Below are 20,162 nucleotides of genomic sequence, written 5' to 3'. Positions count from 1 at the left end.
GATTATCTGGTGTGAAGTTAGGTTTGGCTTTGGGTGCCCCAGGAATTGGACCCCCTGGTCCAATTTTTTTTTGGCCTTGTGGGTTTTGTGTGGACAGTGCCCTGAAGCTGCACAGCAGTTTGGGGGGCTCTCCTCAAAACCTCCTGCTCCCCGGGGCCACTTTTCCCATGACAATTACAGTGAGGGAAGTGGCTCTAATTGGTTTTTTCTCACCATTGGGAGCAGTGTTCCTTTTGGGGTGCCCGCTGATGGGTGCAGTCTTTTTGGGCCAGGGGGGTTTCATGCTGGGGAGTCCCCTGAAGCTGCCCTGCAGTTTTGGGGCCTCTCCCTCAAACCCCCCTCTGGCCAGAGCCACTTTCCCCACAGCAATTATAGTGGAGGAAGTGGCTAATTGGGCTTTCCCCAGCATTGGTGGCAATGGGCCTTTTGGGGAGCCCAAAGACAGGGACCCCCGGCCCAATCTTTTTGGGACTTGTGGGTTTTATAGGGGAGAGTTCCCTGCGGGTTCCCTACCGTTTTTGGGGCTCTCCCTCAAACCCCCTGCCCCCCAGTAGCCTTGATTTCAATGGCCCATAGGGTATAATGGTGGGATAGGGGCACCCTCTTTGGGTGCCCCTGGAATGGGACCCCTTGGACCAATCTTTTTGGGACTTGGGGGGTTTGTAGGAGAGAGTCCCCTCCAAATTTGGGGGCTCTCCCTCAAACCCCCTGCCCCCCAGTAGCCTCTAATTATGCCCTACATTACCATTGATTTCAATGGCCCATAGGATATAATGGTGGGATAGGGGCACCTTCTTTGGGTGCCCCTGGAATGGGACCCCTTGGACCAATCTTTTTGGGACTTGGGGGGTTTGTAGGAGAGAGTCCCCTGCAAATTTGGGGGCTCTCCCTCAAACCCCCTCCCCTCCAGGTGGCTTCAAATATACCCTATTGCTCAGAAATAATTTCCCTAAATCCTAGCAGCATGGACAATATTTTACAAAAATTAAAATTCTATTCTAATTTACCAAAATTAAAATGCCACAGTAAAACAGCCAATGGACTCCATCCGTGAAAGCCTTTGACAACATATTAAAATTCCACTCTCTTTTAAATTAATATTCCTTGAAACTGAAATGTACTGAGGAGAAAAAAGCTGAAGGGTTTCCCCGTAAAATCAGCAAAAAAAAAAAGAGAGAGAGAGAGAGAGATTTTGCCAATTTATGTTCTTAATTCATATGGAAGTTGACTAAAATATATCATTATCACATGGAAATGTAAAGCAGCTATGTATACATGACAAAACATACAAAGAACATTATACAGAGCAACAGAGCGCCTAAATGCAAACTGGCCCTTGAAGTTAGGCAGAAATAAGCATTTGATTTTCCTCCTGATTTAAAAGTTGCAGTTAGAATTTTACAGAAAGCTTGCCCATCCCTGAGTTAATTTCCTGCAGGAAGGAAGGAACATCGCAAACCCTAGGAGTCAACCCAGACCCTCAACCCTCATTCTAACCTGTTAAAATTCTGTCACATGTAAAGGGCAAAGGGATGACACCGCTCAGTAACGATAAACCAGGAAAGGAAGCCTTTATGTGCCTATTGGGATACTTGATCTGTAGTATGAAGGCCAAAGAAATCACACGCTGGTGCCAGAAGCTTGCTCTCTGTACTTACACTTCAGAAAGCTTAGGCAATAGTGCTATGATCAGGCACAGAGCATAAATTCATAGCTCTTTTAAAAGGCTATGAATCAGATGATTTATATCAAGCAGCACCTTCCTCAACCATGCCCCCCCTCATGATCACGCAGGTTGTGCATATCAGGGTTTTTTCTGATGTTTTTCATCTATTACTGCCGTGGAAGTGAAATAGTGGCACAGGAAGTACTGCATGGGGTGATTTGTGACATCAGAGGTTTCAGTCACTACTCCAATGTCGTTTTTCTAGGCACCATCATAGCATAATCACAGTACAGGGGATAATGTGTGAGTTCTACCCAATATGCAGAGGAAGATATTATTGTTCCTACCTCATTCAAACAGGCTTTTCCCTAATGGGCTACAGATTAGAACACAGAATGAACGGCTATGGCTTAGGGTCTTAAAACACGGCTTGTAGGGTTCAACAAAGCCAGGCTTGGCCACAGGCCATGAAAATGGTTCCTATAACAACTTCAAGTCCTGGAATGACAGCCCAAACTCAGGTAATGTCCCATGCAATGTTGTGAGCTCTCAATGATACAAGCCAGAATCTAGGATATCCCACAAACTGACCACGATCCTCAATCTGAGACTCCTGTTTATGGAAGCTGGGGCAAGAGCCTTCAAGACTTATCGCTCACTTCCTGGGGATAAAAGAACTCAGGGGAGAGCCCTGAACATAAGTCATGATGGCATTCTGAAGGACACTGGCTCTTTGAGCTTCCTCTTCCCTCATCCTGGAGATCTCTGCCTCTCGAACTCGCAGCTTCTCCAGCAGGCTTGAGATTTCACTATCTTTGTCCAACAGCGCCTCCCGGTGATTACTGGACAGCACTACATGAGGAGAAATAAAGCATTAGCAGACTCAAGCTTTCTGGTTCAGAAAGAAAAAAATACTCTTCAGAGCAAGTAAGTTCTATAGAGCAGCAAAAGATAACCACTCACTCATATGGAAAAGTCAGAATTTGGTCCCAACTGTGACCAATCACTTGCCTCCCTGCAGGATGTTCCTGTCAGCCCCTCTTACAGAACAAAGATTCGAGCCACCCTGAACCCACTTACGGGGTAGGGCAGGATATAAGCTGTGATAGATAGACAGACAGATAGTTAATGCTGCTGCTTGTAGAATTCCTACATGGGATAACAGGCAAACAGGAGTGAAAGCTCTTCCTAACGCTGTAGGCTGGATGAAACATCTGTCCACATATGGCAAACTGCAGAGGTCCTCACCAGTACCACCATTCCCATTCTAGAACCATGCTGTCACATATCTAGAATCAAACTATATCCCGCTCCCCACACACCAATACTTCTGCTTTTCCTTCCTCTAAGTGCTCATCTTCATTTAGGGCACACACAGCCTCATGGGGTCCTTCAAGCAGCCCTCTCATTTCTTCCAAGGTTGAGACCCGTATCCAACCATCCCTACCTCCTTTGGTCTCAACCTAGTTGGGGGATAGAAATTTGAGACAAAAGTTTCAAAAGACCAGATCTAAGCTTGGGTCATAACTGAAGTAAGGTAAGTCCTTCTCATATCATTTACCAAGTTCAGTTCAGGTACTGGTTATTCCCTATATATATATATATATAGCCCTTAATGGCCTTCGAACCCTATATCGGCAAGACCGCCTCTCCTGACATGTTCCACCATACCAGCTTCACTCATCTGAGCAAAGCCTTCTGAAAGTGCCATTCTGCAAATGGGTAAGACTGACAGTTGCCCATACACATGCTTTCCCCTGTGGCCTAGTTTGTGGGATCACCCAAAAGCAGGGGTCCCCACTCTTGACTTGAACCAGAGATCCCAAAAAGACAAGCCAAGTGAGAACACTCTCAGCCTGTGCCAAAGAGCCAGCCAAGGCTGTGCACAATGGATTTCTGTCTAGGGCTGCAAACGGCATCCTCGAGCCCAAGCCCACCAAGCAATGGAATGACAGAAACAATGAATTCCATCAGGTAAAGTATCTGCATTCTCAAAGCTGGATGGCAACACCTGGTTAATTTTCTCCTGTCTCCAGAACCCTTTCTGCGTGATACCTATGTTAATGTACAAATCCACTGTACACCAAACCCACCCTTCTCGTCCCCTCCCTCAGAGTAGAGGTAAATTAATCCAAATATTAAATCATTAATGATTCTTCCTGATACTTTTTGTCTAAACCTGGAAATCTATTCAATTTGCTCCAGAAAGCCCATCAACAATAATTAAACCCACTGCATTCCAGAATGGGAGACCACGCTTCAAAATCCTATAAAAGTTGAGGGCAAACTATGCCTGAGTGTGCAATCTGAGGGCACCTACATAGATTACACCCCCAAAGTCTGTTATTTGGGCCTCCTTTGCATGACATGCTGGCCGTACACGCTCCCTTCTACATGGATGTTTGCACATCTGGAAAGATAGTATAACCCTCATAACTGCTCCCAAATGTCTATATTTTCACCTCTTATTTCCCTAGTTTTTGATTGTGTATGTACTTAAGTGTGATTGTAAACAGCATATTTTCCAAGTTCTTAAAGCCTTTTTAATTCTGGAGTCTTCTTATTGAGCTTGAACTTGGTATACAAGGGTGTGTAATCCCTATAACCTTCTGGCCTCCTCAGTCTCATAGCTAATTTCCCCAGCATCAAGACAGGGTCATTTAACACCCCACACTGTAGAATGGCCTGCCCAAATGGCTCAGGAAGCCCTCCCGCACACACACACTTCTGTAATTCCACAAACTTTAAAACAGAATTGTTCAGGAGGGCGTTTCTATAAAAGGAATAATACTGTGGTATGGAAGACGTTTTTATAAAGGGAACATGATTTTAATCTGTTCCACTGTTCGTTGTACATATTACCTTACTCTCATAGCATTTTATCTACTTTTGTATATTCAAGTTTTTGCATCATGACACATCATATCTGATATGCCTTTTTTTGCAGTTTCTAATTTTTGAAATTCAAGTCTTATTGCATTGTTCATTGGATGTCTCATGCTAAGTGACTGCATTTTCTTATACTAGGGGTGACCAAACTTGCTTAATGTAATAGAATAAGCATCAGATGTTTAAGAGCCACAAGATGAGGGAGGGAGGGAGGGAGGGAGGGAGGGAGGGAGGAAGGAAGGAAGGAAGGAAGGAAGGAAGGAAGGAAGGAAGGAAGGAAGGAAGGAAGGAAGGCAGGCAGGCAGGCAGGCAGGCAGGCAGGCTGGCTTAGCGAAGTGATTGTCTTCTCCAAGTCAGCTGATAGGATGCCAGAGGCTTTAAGAGCCATACAATATGTGTAAAAGAGCCACATATGGCTTCTGAGTCACAGTCTGGCCACCCCTGTATCAGACTCTGTAAACCACCAAGTCTGAGTCCAGTGGCATCGTATTCTGGGTACAAGTTTTTGTGTGCGTGCATGCCATCTCAGTGAGAAAGGGGAACTATAAACAAATAAAAGCACTTGGAAAAGTAAGCAGCAGAAAACTATGAGCTTCAAGGTCCTGCTAGATTGTGACACTCTTATTTCCTATCCTTCTGAGAAGCAGAAGTGTACCCTTTCTAACCAAGCACCTTTCAGTTGCCGATCTAGGGCTGCAATTTTCTCTCGCAAGCCTTCCTGCACCGTCCTCTCTGCTTCCAGGTGTCCAATCTGTTCCTGCAGCTCCACTCGCACCTTGTTGACCTCGGCTACTTTCTCCTGTTCCTTGCTGCTCAGCTCCTGCCATACAAGTACATGGGGCAGAGTAGTCAAAGACGCCTACAGTCTGAGCACAGCCACATCGCCTGCCACAGATACTACCCTGTCACCAAGGAAGGAATCCTAATTCTCCTAATTTCTGCTGCACTTCCTCCAGCTTTATATGTGCTATGCACACCTCAATGAAATATAAGTGTGGCAGACCATTATGTTGGGAAGTTGATAAACAGAAACAAATTTCCGTAGTCTGTAGAAACAGATTTCTGCAGTCATAACACTGGGACATGTTTATGTGCACGTGAAGAATATAAGAGAAGCTATGTTGGATCAGGCCAATGGCCCATCCAGTCCAACACTCTGTGTCACACAGTGGCCAAAAAACCCAGGCACCATGAGGAGGTCTGTCAGTGGGGCCAGGCATCATTAGCATCATTGAGGCAGTATGTAATTTGACATGTATTGTATGTCACAAAAACTGGAACCCTGTCCCAACAGTTGTTATGATGTGGCGGCTAGAGTGCGGGACTCAGGTAGGGGATAACCAGATTCAAATCTTTGCTTGAATCAATGACTGTCTCTCAGGTTAACCTACATGACAGAGCTGTTGGCAGGATAAAAAGGATGAGAGGCAGAACCACAGGCACTGCCAGGGCTTTTTTGGTTTTTTTAGCAGGAACACCAGGAATGCAGCTCTGGCTGACCTGGCCTCGGGGTGTGTGGCCTAATATGCAAATTGATCCCTGCTGGGCTTTTTCTACAAAAAAGCCCTGTGGAAAACAATGGCGATGGCAGGGTGTGTGTGACCTAATATGCAAATGAGTTCCTGCTGGGCTTTTTCTACAAAAAAGCCCTGTGGAAAACAATGGCGATGGCGGGGTGTGTGTGACCTAATATGCAAATGAGTTCCTGCTGGGCTTTTTCTACAAAAAAGCTCTATGGAAAACAATGGCGATGGCAGGGGGTGTGACCTAATATGCAAATGAGTTCCTGTTGGGCTTTTTCTACAAAAAAACCGCCCTGGGCACTGCCCTTGAGTTTCTTAGAGGAAGGTTAAAGATTTAAAATACCCAACAAATTTTTTTAAAATGCCACATTGTATGTGTTTTAAAAGTTGCTGACTCTTATGATTATACAGGGAATTTGAGGCACGGTCCAGGACACCAGTCAGAGAAACTGCCTGTCTTGTCCTGAGCGTTTAAATTTTTCTACACTGCTCTTGCAACACCCCAACCCCACTTTTTCCTAGAATACTGCAATAAGAAGATATTGTATGCCTTTGAAAAGCTGTAATCCAAGCTGAGTTTACTGGCTATGGAATATGCACGTTGCCCACACACACACAACCCTTTCAAGCCACTCTCCCCACTCACCTGCTGAAGCTCTTCCAGCCGCCTCTTGAGTCCTTCCAAGTGTAGGCTCAGCTGGCTCTCCTTTCCGAGTGCCTCAGCCACAGCTTGTTTCTGCTGCAGGCAGTAATTCTGTGCCTCGTCACGGGACTGCGCCATCAGACGCAGCTTTTCCTCCAGGTGCTCCAGTCGCTGTTGCTGTGAATTGCAAAGAGGAAAATTAAAACCCAAACCCACAATCCTTGAACCTCTCTCAAACAAACAGGAGCATCATGAACATTTGCGACAGGAAGACGAGGCACCTTTGAGGCCTTTTTAAAACCACACTAGAGGACATCCTTGTGTTATGAGAGAGAGGCACCTTTCCTAACTTTGAACCACCAGGCAAGGTTTGGGGACAGTCCTACTGTTTGGCTTTAGAAACGAGACGTCTTTCATAACGGCTGTATTTTAGGAACACATGTACACTAAACAGAATTGCATTTAAATGCTATGGCTGGTTGCCTGTGCAGATGTGCAAATGCAGATGGCATGAGCTCATGCGGGTTAATTTTCCCTACACAATCCACAATTTGTAGGTCACAAGCATGGTGACATGACCATATTGCATCCATGCTGAGACCAGTGCATCGACGACTGCTTTGCTGCAGAGTTCAATTTAAAGAGCTGGCTATTACCTTCAAAGCCCTTCATAAGGTGAGGCCCACAACCTGTGCTTCCTCTGCTCCGAAATCACTGCAAACTGTCTTGTCTTTGTGGCTAGTCAAAACGGTCTCTGTTGGGTGATTTCAGTAGCCGCACTATCAGTCTGGAACAGCCATACCAAGGGCTACGCGTCAAAACCTCTACCCTATTCACTTTTAGAAAAGCCCATATACTTTTGTTGTTTCAGAGGACATTTGGAAAACATTCAGCTGATTAGATCAATTTTCCTGACTGACAGTGAACGTTAAAAGTTTGATTATTTAGATAACTATATCTGTTTTTATTGTAAACAAAAAAAAAACCCTCAGTATTTTAATTCTTGTCTTCAGCCTTACCAGAAAGGTGAGATACGATTTTACATAAATAAAATGAATAAATCTCCCTTGAGTATTGAGATACTGGAGTAAAATTTGATACATGCATACAAACAGTGTTGTGTTTCAAGTTCAACTACCAGCTCAGCCTGTGCATCCATTTTCGAAAGGAGGATAGTGCAAAATCTGTCTTGATGATGGAAATCTAGAAAGGCCTTCTGTGCATTTTGAACTTTCCGTGTTAAAATTAGAGTGTGATCCCCCAAAGGGGTCCAGAAACACGGCTATGCAATATTTCCCTTGAGCACCCTGATAAAACAGTGAAATTTGGAGCACATTCTTATGACATAATTCTCTACTTGAAGGTTGAACCGCAGCTCAACTTGCATATCCACTATCAAAAAAGCCAGGAAAATGTAAAACACACCATAATGCAATATCTCCCTTGGATGCCAAGAAATTTGAGAATGATTATGGCATAATTTTTCATTTTAAGTTCAAACCACAGTTCGACTCTTAGGCCCACTTTTACGGGAGGAAAAGGGGGAGAAACGGCAAACCACACTGCAATATGATACTTGGAACAAGGACTTGCATGTAACAAGCTTCACAAATCTAAAGGAACAATGTGTCTGAGAACAGGCTGAAACAGCCACGTTTCATTAAAAGGCTGAGGGGCTACAGTTATAGTCTTCACATACTAACAAGTGTAGTGCAATGGTTAACATGTTGGATTACAACCTGGGAGAGTCAGATTCAAAGTCCCAGTCTGCCATGAAGCTTGTTTGAATCAATCAATCTCTCTCTCTTAGCCTAACCTATTGAACAGAGTTGATGTCATAGCAAAATGGGGGACAGAAGAAACATACTGTATTATGCTTCTTGGAGGAAGGATGTGACAAAAATGTGATACATAGCTAACATAACACAGAATTCTGTTTCAGCAGTACACATCCATGATTCTGCAACAGAAATATTGCCATATGCCAGAGGCAGGACTATATACTACAGAAAACACAGTGGTAATCTCATGTTGTTTATCTTATACTGGGTAATCTTTAGTTTTACATATATATATTTTAGTTTTATATTTCTAACTGATCTGCTAATTTGGATGTGGAGGAGGGCAGAGGAAAGCAAAACATCAGATCCATATTGAGTTATCCCCTCTTTCCCCCATAACATGTAATATGTCTAACTTCACATTCCAGTGCCATTAGATTTTGTGTTTTCTTGTCCCTCCTCCAAATAATTGCTTGCTACTAGTCAGGGTAGGAACAACCAGTGTGGTGCAGCAATTATAGGGTCAGACAGGGACAGGGGACAGGCCTGGATTCAGATCCTTGCTCTGCTTACTGCAGGATCAGTGAGGCCACTCACTCTCTTTCAGCCCACATGGTTGTTTGAGAATAAAAAGAAGGACAAGAGAACCATGCACACCGCCATGAGCGCTTTGGTGGAAGAGTGCAACGGAAACATACTGCATGCAATACGGTCGGGGTGCAGTGTGGTAAGTGGGGAAGGAACAGGAGAGAATGCTGCACATTTCTGGCAGCACCTCTGTGTTTCTTACAGCAAAGTGTAATGCAATTCAAGGCAGCCAGTCCCTTTGAGCTGTCCAACCACACTCACCTCTTCCAACCTGGCTTGGTTTTTGGCTTTGATGAGCTCCTCCTCAACTTGGCCCCGTTCCACAACCGCAGCAGCCTTCACTCGGCTAAGTTCCTGGTTTACAGCACAAGAAGATAAACTCATAGCAACTTCAGGCCTCAGAAAGGGAATGTGGCAGAGAAGAGAATAAGAAATTTCTCACTCAACAGACCGCATTTGGATGCAGCATTCTAGAGGATTTCAAAGGAAAGGAGGATGGGAAATAATGGAGTGTTCAGCTGTGGCAGGAAGCAGTTCATGTCTGGAATGCTAAGGCAGAGCAGTATGTTGACAGTAGAACAAAAAGAAGTCATGGAGTCTTAAAGTCCAAGGGCATGACAATTCACCCTATGTGGAGTGACAGCATTCAGCCATTGGTGCTATCTGTCCCTCTGAAAGGATTCAATACATAACCTCAGCAGGTTCTCCTGTGATTTGCTTCTGTGGGTCCTCCACAGAAAAGGTAGTAATTTGCTAACCTTGGTACATCTCTGATTATGACTGGATCCAAGGGGAAGTGAGGCAGCCAACGGCAGAAGCCCCATCTCATGAACTGGATGCTTAGCAGGAATCTGCAAAAAGCATATTCACACTCTTCTCCTTCACTCACCTCCTCAAGCCCTATGCGGATAGTTTCCAGCCTTTGGACTCTCTCCTGCAGGGAATGTTCGGTTGCCTCCAGGTGACGTGTCATTTGATCTACCTGCATTCAAACAGCTCAGGTCAGGAGACCAGACCAGCATCAGCCCCACACAATCTGCTATAATCTGCCTCTCCCTTCAATGGGAGCCACTTTGGCTCAAACAAAAGATGAAGGTAGGACACTGGTCTGCTTAGAGCAAATACCACTTCTGGAGCAGAGAAAGGGCGGGGGGGAAGCCCAAGATTTAGCAGAACAATACCAACTGAACAGAGTTGATCTGATGCAAGAATTGGGTCTGGATTTGAAGGATGGGCAAGCAGCGGCCTCAGACCACAATGTTTCAGGGACTCCAGACTAATTGGTAAATATCTAAAGGAAGAACACAGTCCACCCCCTTCAGCAATAGGGTCTTGTATGGGTGCAACGGTAAAAGTGTGCAGGAGGCAGAGAAGAGCCAAGTGGTCGTCCCAAGGAAGGCCCTTGAAATAGCAAAATGCCAAAGATACGTCCCTTCAAGCGTTTTGCTATTTTAAGGGCCTTCCTTGGGACAACCACTTCCTTCATGCCAAAACAAAGAAAAAAGGCTGCAACTAAGAAAGCAGAGAAAACACAACCATTCCATCACAAGATGGCAGAGGGAGAGGGGCATCAAAATAGACCAAGGCAGCTGTGCTTCTACCAGTTCGACATTCCTGAAAAAGGAACTGATTTGTAGTTTCCCAGCATGGTCCGTTCCTCCCTGAGCTGCTTGAGGTTCCACTAGTCTCTCCTTACCTCCTTCAGCCGAAGGGACTCTACATCCTCAAGGCTCTGCTTAAACCTCCTCTTCTCCATCTCCAAGCGCTCTGGGGATAAACAGTGAAGACTACCGATATGGCGCCAGCTGCTTGCACATCCCCTCCTTTCCCAAGGCAATCTAGGCTCCGGCTTACCTTTGACTCCTCAAGCTCCCAAATCATGCTCACCTTCCGCCTGCGCAGCCCTCAGCTTCAGTTCTGCCGTCGTGTGGGTCAGGGCCTCCTTCACCTGAAACAGCTGCTCCTGCTGCCCTTTGCACTTCCTTTCCAGTTCATCCACCTAGGTGAAAGCCGCTCCCATGATGTGGAGGCAAGCCGAGTATCCGTACAGAACAGCGGGCCGCTAGGATATGGCACCAGTTTGCTGGGACGAGGCCTGAGGGGGTGGTGAGTCCCCAAAGGGAGTCTCAAGGAAAAGAACCACCGGGGGGGGGGGGGCGGGGGATGTTTCTGGCCACTTTCTTACCTCATTCCTGAGCAGGAGATTTTTTTCATTGGCAGCTGAAAGGTCACGCTGAAGCTTTGCTTCTCGGTCAGCAGAGTCCTACCAACCCAGCCAGTGGAAGAGATCAGTTCTTCAATGTCCTTTCTGTATGTTCCCCCAGTCTTCCCCCAGGACTTGCGTATTGGTGCTGCATCACTTCCATGCCGCCGCTCAACCAACTCCTTTCCCAACAAAAGCTTCCATTCCCAGACCTCATGCAGTTCCACAGATCTGCTCAACGGCATCATCACCCCAGCCTACCCCAAGCTATGCATTTGCGACATGTACATCCCACCTTTTTACCCAATCGGGGCCACCAAGCCTACCTTCTTGAGCTGCTGCAACTCCTTGGCGTGACTCTCCACCAATCTTGCCTGCTCCTCCTTCGCCGTACTCTGCAACTCACCCAGACTGTGCACCTTCTGCTCCGACAGAGCCAAGGCTGCCTCAGTCATTTGGAGCCTATAAAGCCCAAAATGTCACGTGTTTCACTCTGGCCAATGTAAACTTTGGTATGAAGATCCCTGAGTCATCACCTCTTTATGCATTTGGGTGCATTTCGAGATCGCTTATTGCATCTGCTTGATTTTCTTCAGTAAGTGCACCTCACATTAAATGCCAAGTATGCAAGATTGCGAATGCTGAGTGCAACATAACTGAGGCACTGAAGAGTGCAATAGAGCCTCTTCGGTGCCTTGGTATGGTTTTGCCTATGGCCTACTAAAGTGAGCAGGCAGGAACGCAACACAGGCGCAGCAGGCAGGAGCACGGGTCTGATTCTATGTCAAAGGAAGAGTCACAGACGCTTCCTGTCCAGAAGTGCCCCAACATTTCTGCTGCCTCTGCTGTTTGTGGCACCCATGTTGCCCTAGCATCTTGTTCACACGACCACGGTGGTAAGTTATAGCAAAGAGACGAGTTTCTTCTGAAACTCGTTTACATTATCGCAATCTCACACCTGAATGCTTTATTCCAGAGCAAAGAATATCCCAGTGTTTGCATGTAGATTACAATTACTGAGCATGCCATTTCTGCTCACTCCCATGCCTCTAATGCTTGCCCAGCCTGTCTCACAGAGACTTGTTCCCCCTTACTTTGCTTTTAGCGAGTTCAGCATCGAATGCCGTTCAGTCAGGGCTTCCTGCAGCTGCCCAACCCGTGCCGCTGATACCCTGCATGGAGAACAGAGGCAATATGTGGAGATGGGACCACCCATAAATATATCTCATATCAAGAGCAGGAAAGAGAGGAGTTTGAGACAAAAAAAAGAACACCGGTTAAAATGGGACAAAGGGAGGGTTCAGAGTGGCCTCAAAAAAGTATGACACACTTTCTGGACAATCCTTTCAAGACAAAAGGCACTTCTAGACATCATGGTTTACAGCTGATCAGGCTCTGAATCACTATTAGTCCAGAAGAGCAAGCAGGATCTGCACCAATGGCAGACGTCACTAAAACGCAACTGTAGCTTTAAACCTCTGCAACAGGAGTTATTTTTGTGTTGTTTCCTGTTGTCCATTCTTTGCTACTTACAGCAATGTCTAGAAGCATTGAAAGGCAGTCTCCAGACACCACTATTTAGGTCCAGGGTGGGTGAGAGCATGCTGCCAATCATTCACTCACCTGTTGCTGCGGGTTATTTCCTCTCTCTGTCTGTCAATAGTGTCCATAAGATCCAGGAACTGAGAAGCACAGGCATAAAATTAAAACCAGGAGTCTGAAATCTGAATCTGAGCTATCGGAAGCTGAATCTATTTCCCCAGTACTAGGACAAACTCCATAATAGCAGTTTTTCAAGCCCCAGCAGGGAAAACCAGCACTCCAGTATATGTGGAGAATATATTTATTTACAAAGGTATCTTGTAAATAAAGGTATCTTGCCTTTCTTCTGCTATGGGTTACAAGGCTCTCCTTCACATTTTACCTTCACAATAACCCTTTGAGGAAGGCTAGGTGGAGACAGAGCAGCTGAGCAGAGATTTCAACTTGGGTCTCCACGGTCCACGTCTCACACACTTCCTACAACAATGTAATGATTGATTTCTTGGAAAAAATGTTTTATCAGTCAGAAGGGACAAGGATGAACTCTAAGATGCCGTGCAGCAATTGTTAAGCTCCAAAAGCATCTTGTCATGTCTGGAAAGATGCAGGAGTCTTTCAGTTAAATAGACTGGGGGCAGGAGAGTTTAAAAAAACTAATCCAGTCCGTCTAGAACAAAGTAGTCTCCTTCGCTGTAAGTAGTTCAGTTTTTAGTTAAAGCTGCCCTCCTACCAATCCTACAGGTGAGGATCGCTTCCTCGGCAGCTTGTGAAGGACCACTGAGTAATGGCAAAGGATGCAACATTCCCTCGAGCACTATGGTAAATCAATCCTACTACCAGGAACACCTGAGTGATGCTGCTGCCGTTCCTGAAGTCTGCCTAGATGAAGAAGGCAGGGCAGCTCCACCACTCTCTAGTGCTTTTATTGATTTATACTCCACAACTCTTGCCAGCTCCAGTGCAAATCAGGCTAAACTAACCTGTTTCGCTTTCTCCTCCTTCAAGCTCAGCACCTCTTTACTGAGCACACGTGTCATATTACGGCTTTTACAGAGGATGTTCTGACGCTCTTGGTTGTGTTCCAAAGCTTGATCTGGGCCAGAAAGAAGCAAAAGAAATAATTTCCTCAGCAAGTTTCCTAAGCTTCACGAGGCTGCAGAGATAAGCAGGTAAGCCAGAGACACTCGTGGGAAACTTGACAGTTAACATTAGCATGTTCCCCAAGCACCAAAAAGAGAGGGAACTTTTGGGCAAGATCCCAGCTTTGAATTTTATTTTGTCTCAACACTGAATGGCTAACTCTTGCCCATACAGTTACTGTGACAGAAATCATAAAACTTGCTAAGGGTTTAAGACAGAGTGCCATCTAGAGTGCCTGAGATCTTGGACCCCTAAGAGAATGGGCTATTCCCTTCCATTCCACACTGGACTTTCCTGGAAGACTTAATCCCTTTTGGGCAAAAGACAATCTGGTTTGGGCCAAGACCATCTACTTGTCATGGAAGTTCAGAGCCATTACCAAGTGCTCGATGGAGGTGAGACTACATTGGATATGGCTCTGACTGGTAAAAATAGCCTCTGACATCAGAGATGGGATTTACATGAATTAGGCTAAGAGTGTGTATCCAGACCAAATATCTAGCACATTTCCTTTGTAGATTTTGAACCTAGGCTTCCCAGATAACTAGGCTGATACTGACCATTATACATTGCTGCATCTCTGTTCTTGCACTGCCTCATAGGAGTTGCAGTTATTTCCCTGGGGAAAACTATACTTTTGTAGACAAACACATAGCCCTCAGTCTGTGTCAGGATGCCTTCTTATGTTCTTGACCAGCACATGAAACAACTTATGTAAAAAAGCTTGTAATATCCAGCCATTTCATGTTTTACCCTGGGTTGTAGGCTCAGAGCACTGAGCATAAGATATCTGTAATGAATGCCAATAAATCAAAAGTAGGTTTGCAGCTTATAGATACACACCTGAACAGCATACTCAAGATTGCTACAGCACATACATTTTGATGCAATAATTCAGAGCAAGAGGTGTCAGTTATCCAAGACTGTTAAATAAGCAAAATAATGCAAGAGTGCTAATGTTTTAAGCATGTTTTATTTAAAATTTTTTAAAAAATTGTGTTTTTGTCCTTTATAAAGTTTATATCTCTGCTACCTGGCATTACATCTTATGACACACGTGGTCTGGCCCAACAAGGTCTCATTTATGTCAGATCTAGCTTTCATAACAAATGAGTTTGACAGCCCTAGTCTAGAAGTTCTCAGGAGGCCCTGAGTGGCGGTCCCTGGTTACCAGGGTACTTTTCAGGGATTCCTTGGTCTAAGAAAAGGCACCATTTTCCCCTTCCTGCCACAACAGTTATTTATGTACTCAGAAGAAGATGACAAGTGAGTATGGGACAGCCTGGAATCTAGAACACTAAGCATTTATGGGGTTGGCGTGGTTGCTCACCTACAGCCTTCAGGATGTCACTGGGTATATTGTTCCCAGCCAATTCAAGTTGTCGGAGTACCCGGTTGCTATGCAAGCAATTCAGGAGCGCACGCCCCCCTAGAAGCCCAATGTTATTCCAACGCAGATCTACACAAGAAACAAACACTACACTTGACCACCAAATCATACATTTGATTTTACTTTTCTAGACTTCTGGACATTGGGAATGAGACTGATTCTTTTTTTGGAGATGTTAAGATAAAAAGTGCATTTCATGGAGATACTTTAGAGAGGAGACAGGATGCTCAAGCAATCCTACGCACACTTGACCTGGTATAACCTCTGCTGAGTCAAGCAGTGTTTAAAGTGGTTAGAAGACAAATGCTGCCTGTTGTTTACCCCCTGGTTTTCAGATTGTTTTATGTAAATTTCACCGTGCAACTGCTTTATGCTTGAATATCTTGCAAGCTTCATCGACTACCTTCAGGTGGAAAGGTAGCTGATAAACTACCTTTCCACCTTTTTTGGCTTGAGTTCTCTCTAAATAGAGAACTCAAGCCAAAAAAGCTGGCCATTCAATTTTGATCTGTAGTTGCACATTTCTGTACTTCGCTCACATTTGCTTAGTGCAACTGACGGTGAGTCAGTTTGTATCCTTTCGGATCTCTCCAGCGTGACACACTATTATCTGCAAAGAAATCACAACTGCCCCATCATCCTGCTCAGTCTTATGCTGCTGTTCTATGGCACCCGGCAGATGCACAGCATGAACAATACAATCTACCCCAGCCCTTACCAAGTTCCTGTAGACTGGAATTGTTTTTCAGTGCCATGGACAGCTCTCCTGCACCCTGGTGGTTGATCTGATTATTGCGCAGATCCAGGCGTTGTAGAGTACTGTTTGCTCCAAGACCTTCACAGAAGAAGGCAAAGCTTTCTTCCCAGATACCCAAGTTGTTCCATTCTAAAGTGAGGCTGGGGGTGGTGGAGAGGAGAACCAGAATTAAAGGCTACTTAGAAAGAGACTTTATGATTCAGAAGGAGGCCTGGCACCACCTCTCTGTTATGCCAGGATCCACCTTCAGATGAGTCTTTTCTCTCCAGTTTCCAGCTACCTTTGACTGAATTGTCGGAGAGAGGAAAGGAAGCAGCCGGGGGTCTTGTCTGGACCCAGCCCTAGCTGAGAATCCCCCTCACAGGTTTCCAACTTCAGTTCCATCAGAGGGAGGACAGGAAGCAGTAGGGCACCTCTCCATCTCGCTCGGATTCAGCTTGCCTGAGAAACCCTTCTCCGAGGTTCATTTTGTATTTAATTTTAATTGCCATTTGCATCACATTTTGATTCCTGAGCCCATTTTGGGAGCCAAGTTGCATCTGAAAAGCAGCAGCAGCAGCAGCTCACGTGGTAGGTTGCTTAGAGGATTGTAGCTCCTGCCACCGAAGAGATGTGAAGCCCTTACTGAAGGGCACCAGGAGGTGGCGATAGAGTGGCACCTGCAGCACCGTGCAGGTACACAGCTACTTCATGGGCAAGTCAACCTGCACTGGTAAGATTTGTCATCACTGCCGGCACCATTCCACTCAATAGCTCGGTCCCCGGTAAACTGCTCTCAAGGATCTCGTGGCTCCCTCACCACTCTGTTACACCCTCAAGTACAGGCAACAACTTTCTCTTCAGATGTACTCAGTGGCAGGAGCAGAACCTCCCAGTGAGCTACCATGGGAGCAGCTGCTGCAGCAAAGTAGGATACAAGCATAACGTATAAATAATCAAGAACCTTCCTCAGCACACAAAACATGAAGAATCCCTCTTCGTCTTGGCAAACAGCAACAAATGATGCAACTCTCGTTTAGCTGCGCTCCACCCTCCAACCCCCACTGATGCAAAAAAAAAAGTCTCGGCTCTTTTGTCTGTTCTCCTTCCTGCTCACCTCCTGAGAGACTTGTTTTGCCTGAGCAGTTTTCCCAGAGCTTCAGCTCCCACAGTTCGCAGGTTGTTGCCCTGAAACAAACAGAACTTAGTCACTTGCTGTGTGCACTACAGTTTATGTTTAGCTTTTGTGTTTAAAATATTTTTGAACTATTCAGTTTTGCACTGTTTTGCGTATTCTTTGAATAGAAAGTTTTTAAAAATCGATTCCTCTGAGGAAACAATGACCTATAAAGTGGTAAAAACAATTCACTTGGGATTATTTTTTCTTGCCCCCCCCTAGTTCTGATACTTTCTGTATTTTACAACATTCCTGAGACAAGAACCAGAAACCTACTTTTAAAAAGGCAGAATTCTCCAAATTCTAACAGGAATGCAAAGGACAAATAAAAAAGGTCTTACATGTCCTGAAAGCTGTGGGAAATTATTTTCCCTTGGAACCATACAACAGATAAGAAAAGAGCTCAGGAAATATTTTCTTGCCAGTAGTCCTCTTCTTACCCTGCCAGCTGTTGCCAAAGACCAAGGTTTGGCCTTAGAAAAAGCCAGGCCCTAATGCTTGCGGCTGAGCAGGCTCACCTTCAGGTCCAAGGATTTAACAACTGTGTTACTGCAAAGTCCATGAAGTAGTAACTTAGCCCCTGCAGAGGAGAAGAAAGGGTAAGTTAATTTTAAATTTGGCCTCTCATCCCAACCAGCACCAATTTGAACTGGCAGCATGGTGATGTCAGCACTGCTTGTAGCAAGCTTCTTCCCTGGCCTTAAGGGGATGACTGGCTACCAATCACCCTGATACTACAGAAGCCTGAGCTCTGCCTAGCTCATTTACAGGCCACCCAAGGTCTTAGAAGGGTACCACTCTGCTTAGGATTTCAGGGAGTGTTGTCATTCCCCCACCTCCACTCAAGGGAATGACTGGCCTCTTCATCTTGCCACTCCAGTTTCTGAAATTTCACTAGACATCTTCCTTGTAGCCTCTGAGGAGCTATAATGGGCATTTGAACCTGGGTCTCCCGGATCCTAGTCTGACACTAGATGACACTGTGATGTGGAAATGAGGTCTAGAAGCTAGAAACTCATATTAAAAGCTGGTTCTCAAACCCAGTGCTAAATTTCCCATTCACATAGTGTGGTCACAGAACTGCAGAGTGTGCTCAAACTCTGCTTAAGAAATTGGGACAGCACGTTTTGAGCAGTGAGCAGATTTTGCAAGGTTCTCATCTAATTTTCTCCGGGGCTTAATCTGTCAGGATGGAGTTAAGAGGATTCCAAACGCCACTCACATATCTATCATCGTTCTGAACATCCACCATACCCTTGTCCTTTCTTGTCATTTGCATCTGCAAGAATTCCCAGCAATTTTCTCTTGGGTCTTACACTGCACCTCCTCATGCTTCGTTTCATTCACTTCCACAGCCGAAGAAAGCCCTCTTATAGCCAGGCCTTCCCCTTACAAAATACTGTGGCTGGTCTAGGACAAGAAACTAATTGCTCTTGATCTACGAACTGACCATGTTACAGTCTTTAGCCCAAATACCTGCAGACTACTGAAGAGAATGAGCTGTGATCTGGGGAGTTGAGGCTTAAGTCTCCTTTAAGTCACAAACAAACACTCGCATCCCATCTTCCCATTTTCAATATGGGGATAATGTCTTTGGTCTACCCTGCAGGACTGTCGTAAGGATTACTGTGGCAATGTATGCAAAGTGCTTTCAACACTAAAAACACTGTTCCGGGACTAAGGCTTCTTCTTCGACCCCATTTCCACATCACAGTGTCATCTAGTGTCAGACTAGGATCCGGGAGACCCAGGTTCAAATGCTCCTTCTGCTATGGAACCTCTGGATGACTCTGGGCCAGTTGTTCACTCTTGGCCTAGCCTACCTCCTAGGGTGGAGAGAAGAAGGATGTAAACTGCTTTTGGTCCCCATGGGGAGAATGGTGAGGTATAAATGAAGTAAATTTAACAAAATAAGATTTCTCTGTATGTCTACTTCACAAATTCTTTTTATATCTCACAGCGCTGAACTGTGCCTAATACAGAGCCAGGGCAGGGGAACGCTAGGAAACATTTTTTTTCATCCACGATGGATTATCCTTTTATTCCTAATATGCTTCATGGTGATTTCAGTGAAATGTTTCAGCCCAACTCAGTGAAGATGTGCGATTTTAGAAGTTTAGAGAAATCCACTCAGGCAACCTATTTACTTATCCCAAGCATGACGCCCAAGGGAAGCTAAATTGAGGAAGTAAACCAGAGGCATAAGTGGCCACAGACTTTGGCTTGCTGCTCCCAGGAAAAGACAAAAACCAAGGATCGCCTTGCCCACAAGAGCCCCACCTTCTTCGCTCAGCATGCAGTCGCTCAGCACAATCTCGGTGAACTGGAGCTCATCCTCCAGGAGCTTGCCCAGGGCCCCGCACGTATCCACGGAAAGGCTGTGCGTGGCAAAATCCATGCGGCTTCTCCCTGTCGCTTCTTGCAAGTGCTGCAGGACGCTCTCCTGCGGCTCAGCACCACTCTCCTTGCAAAGCCTAGCGTAGGACCTTCGGAAGTCATCCATCTCTGCAGCAGGCATCGGTATCACTCATGCCCCCCGCCCCCAGCACAGATGAGGGGCTAAGGTAGCTCTTGCCAGGAAGAAAGGCAGTGGGTAGCCTGGTAGACAGGAATTGTCAGAGGTTATCCCGGCACTCTGCACTAATCTCTCTCCCCCCACCCCCCTGACTCTAAACCCCAAAAAAGGGCACCAGAAACGACAACTTCACCCTTGCAAGAACACCAAAACAACAGTGAGACCCATTTCCGAACAGCCTCTGGACTTTGTTGCTAGAAATACAGCCTCACCTTTCAACTGCCAACTCCAGCCTATGTAACTAAGGAAAACCAGTGTGTGATGGGAGTTGTAGTTAAACTCTTCCCCCCTCCGAAGAAAGTAATGCAT

At 45.5% G+C, this 20,162-nt stretch overlaps 1 protein-coding gene across 1 annotated transcript; it reads right to left on the bottom strand.

The window, feature by feature from the left end:
- Positions 1-1,186: 1,186 nt before the first annotated feature.
- LRRC45 (leucine rich repeat containing 45) lies at positions 1,187-19,871 on the bottom strand. The gene is made up of 17 exons (XM_060252718.1): positions 19,559-19,871; positions 17,797-17,858; positions 17,219-17,289; positions 16,084-16,262; positions 15,306-15,434; positions 13,816-13,928; positions 12,917-12,975; positions 12,388-12,465; positions 11,620-11,755; positions 11,276-11,353; positions 10,978-11,089; positions 10,787-10,857; positions 9,980-10,072; positions 9,352-9,444; positions 6,725-6,898; positions 5,228-5,375; positions 1,187-2,518 (listed from the first exon to the last, which is right to left on the bottom strand). Exons 1-17 carry the CDS (start codon positions 19,794-19,796, stop codon positions 2,322-2,324), a joined length of 2,031 nt encoding a protein of 676 aa, XP_060108701.1. The 5' UTR covers positions 19,797-19,871; the 3' UTR covers positions 1,187-2,321.
- Positions 19,872-20,162: the final 291 nt, after the last annotated feature.

This window comes from Heteronotia binoei, chromosome 13 (assembly GCF_032191835.1).
Source record: "Heteronotia binoei isolate CCM8104 ecotype False Entrance Well chromosome 13, APGP_CSIRO_Hbin_v1, whole genome shotgun sequence".
Taxonomy (NCBI): Eukaryota; Metazoa; Chordata; class Lepidosauria; order Squamata; family Gekkonidae; genus Heteronotia; species Heteronotia binoei.
Note: the sequence above shows the minus strand (reverse complement) of the source record. Positions and strands in the feature narration are given on the sequence as shown.

Excerpts from the sequence above, each read along its gene's own strand:
- LRRC45 (XM_060252718.1), bottom strand. The coding sequence starts at position 19,796 with ATGCCTGCTGCAGAGATGGATGACTTCCGAAGGTCCTACGCTAGGCTT. Across the intron at positions 12,466-12,916 it reads GAAATAACCCGCAGCAACAG|GGTATCAGCGGCACGGGTTG; the intron begins GTGAGTGAATGA and ends TTCTCCATGCAG. Across the intron at positions 2,519-5,227 it reads CCTAGATCGGCAACTGAAAG|TGCTGTCCAGTAATCACCGG; the intron begins GTGCTTGGTTAG and ends CTCCTCATGTAG.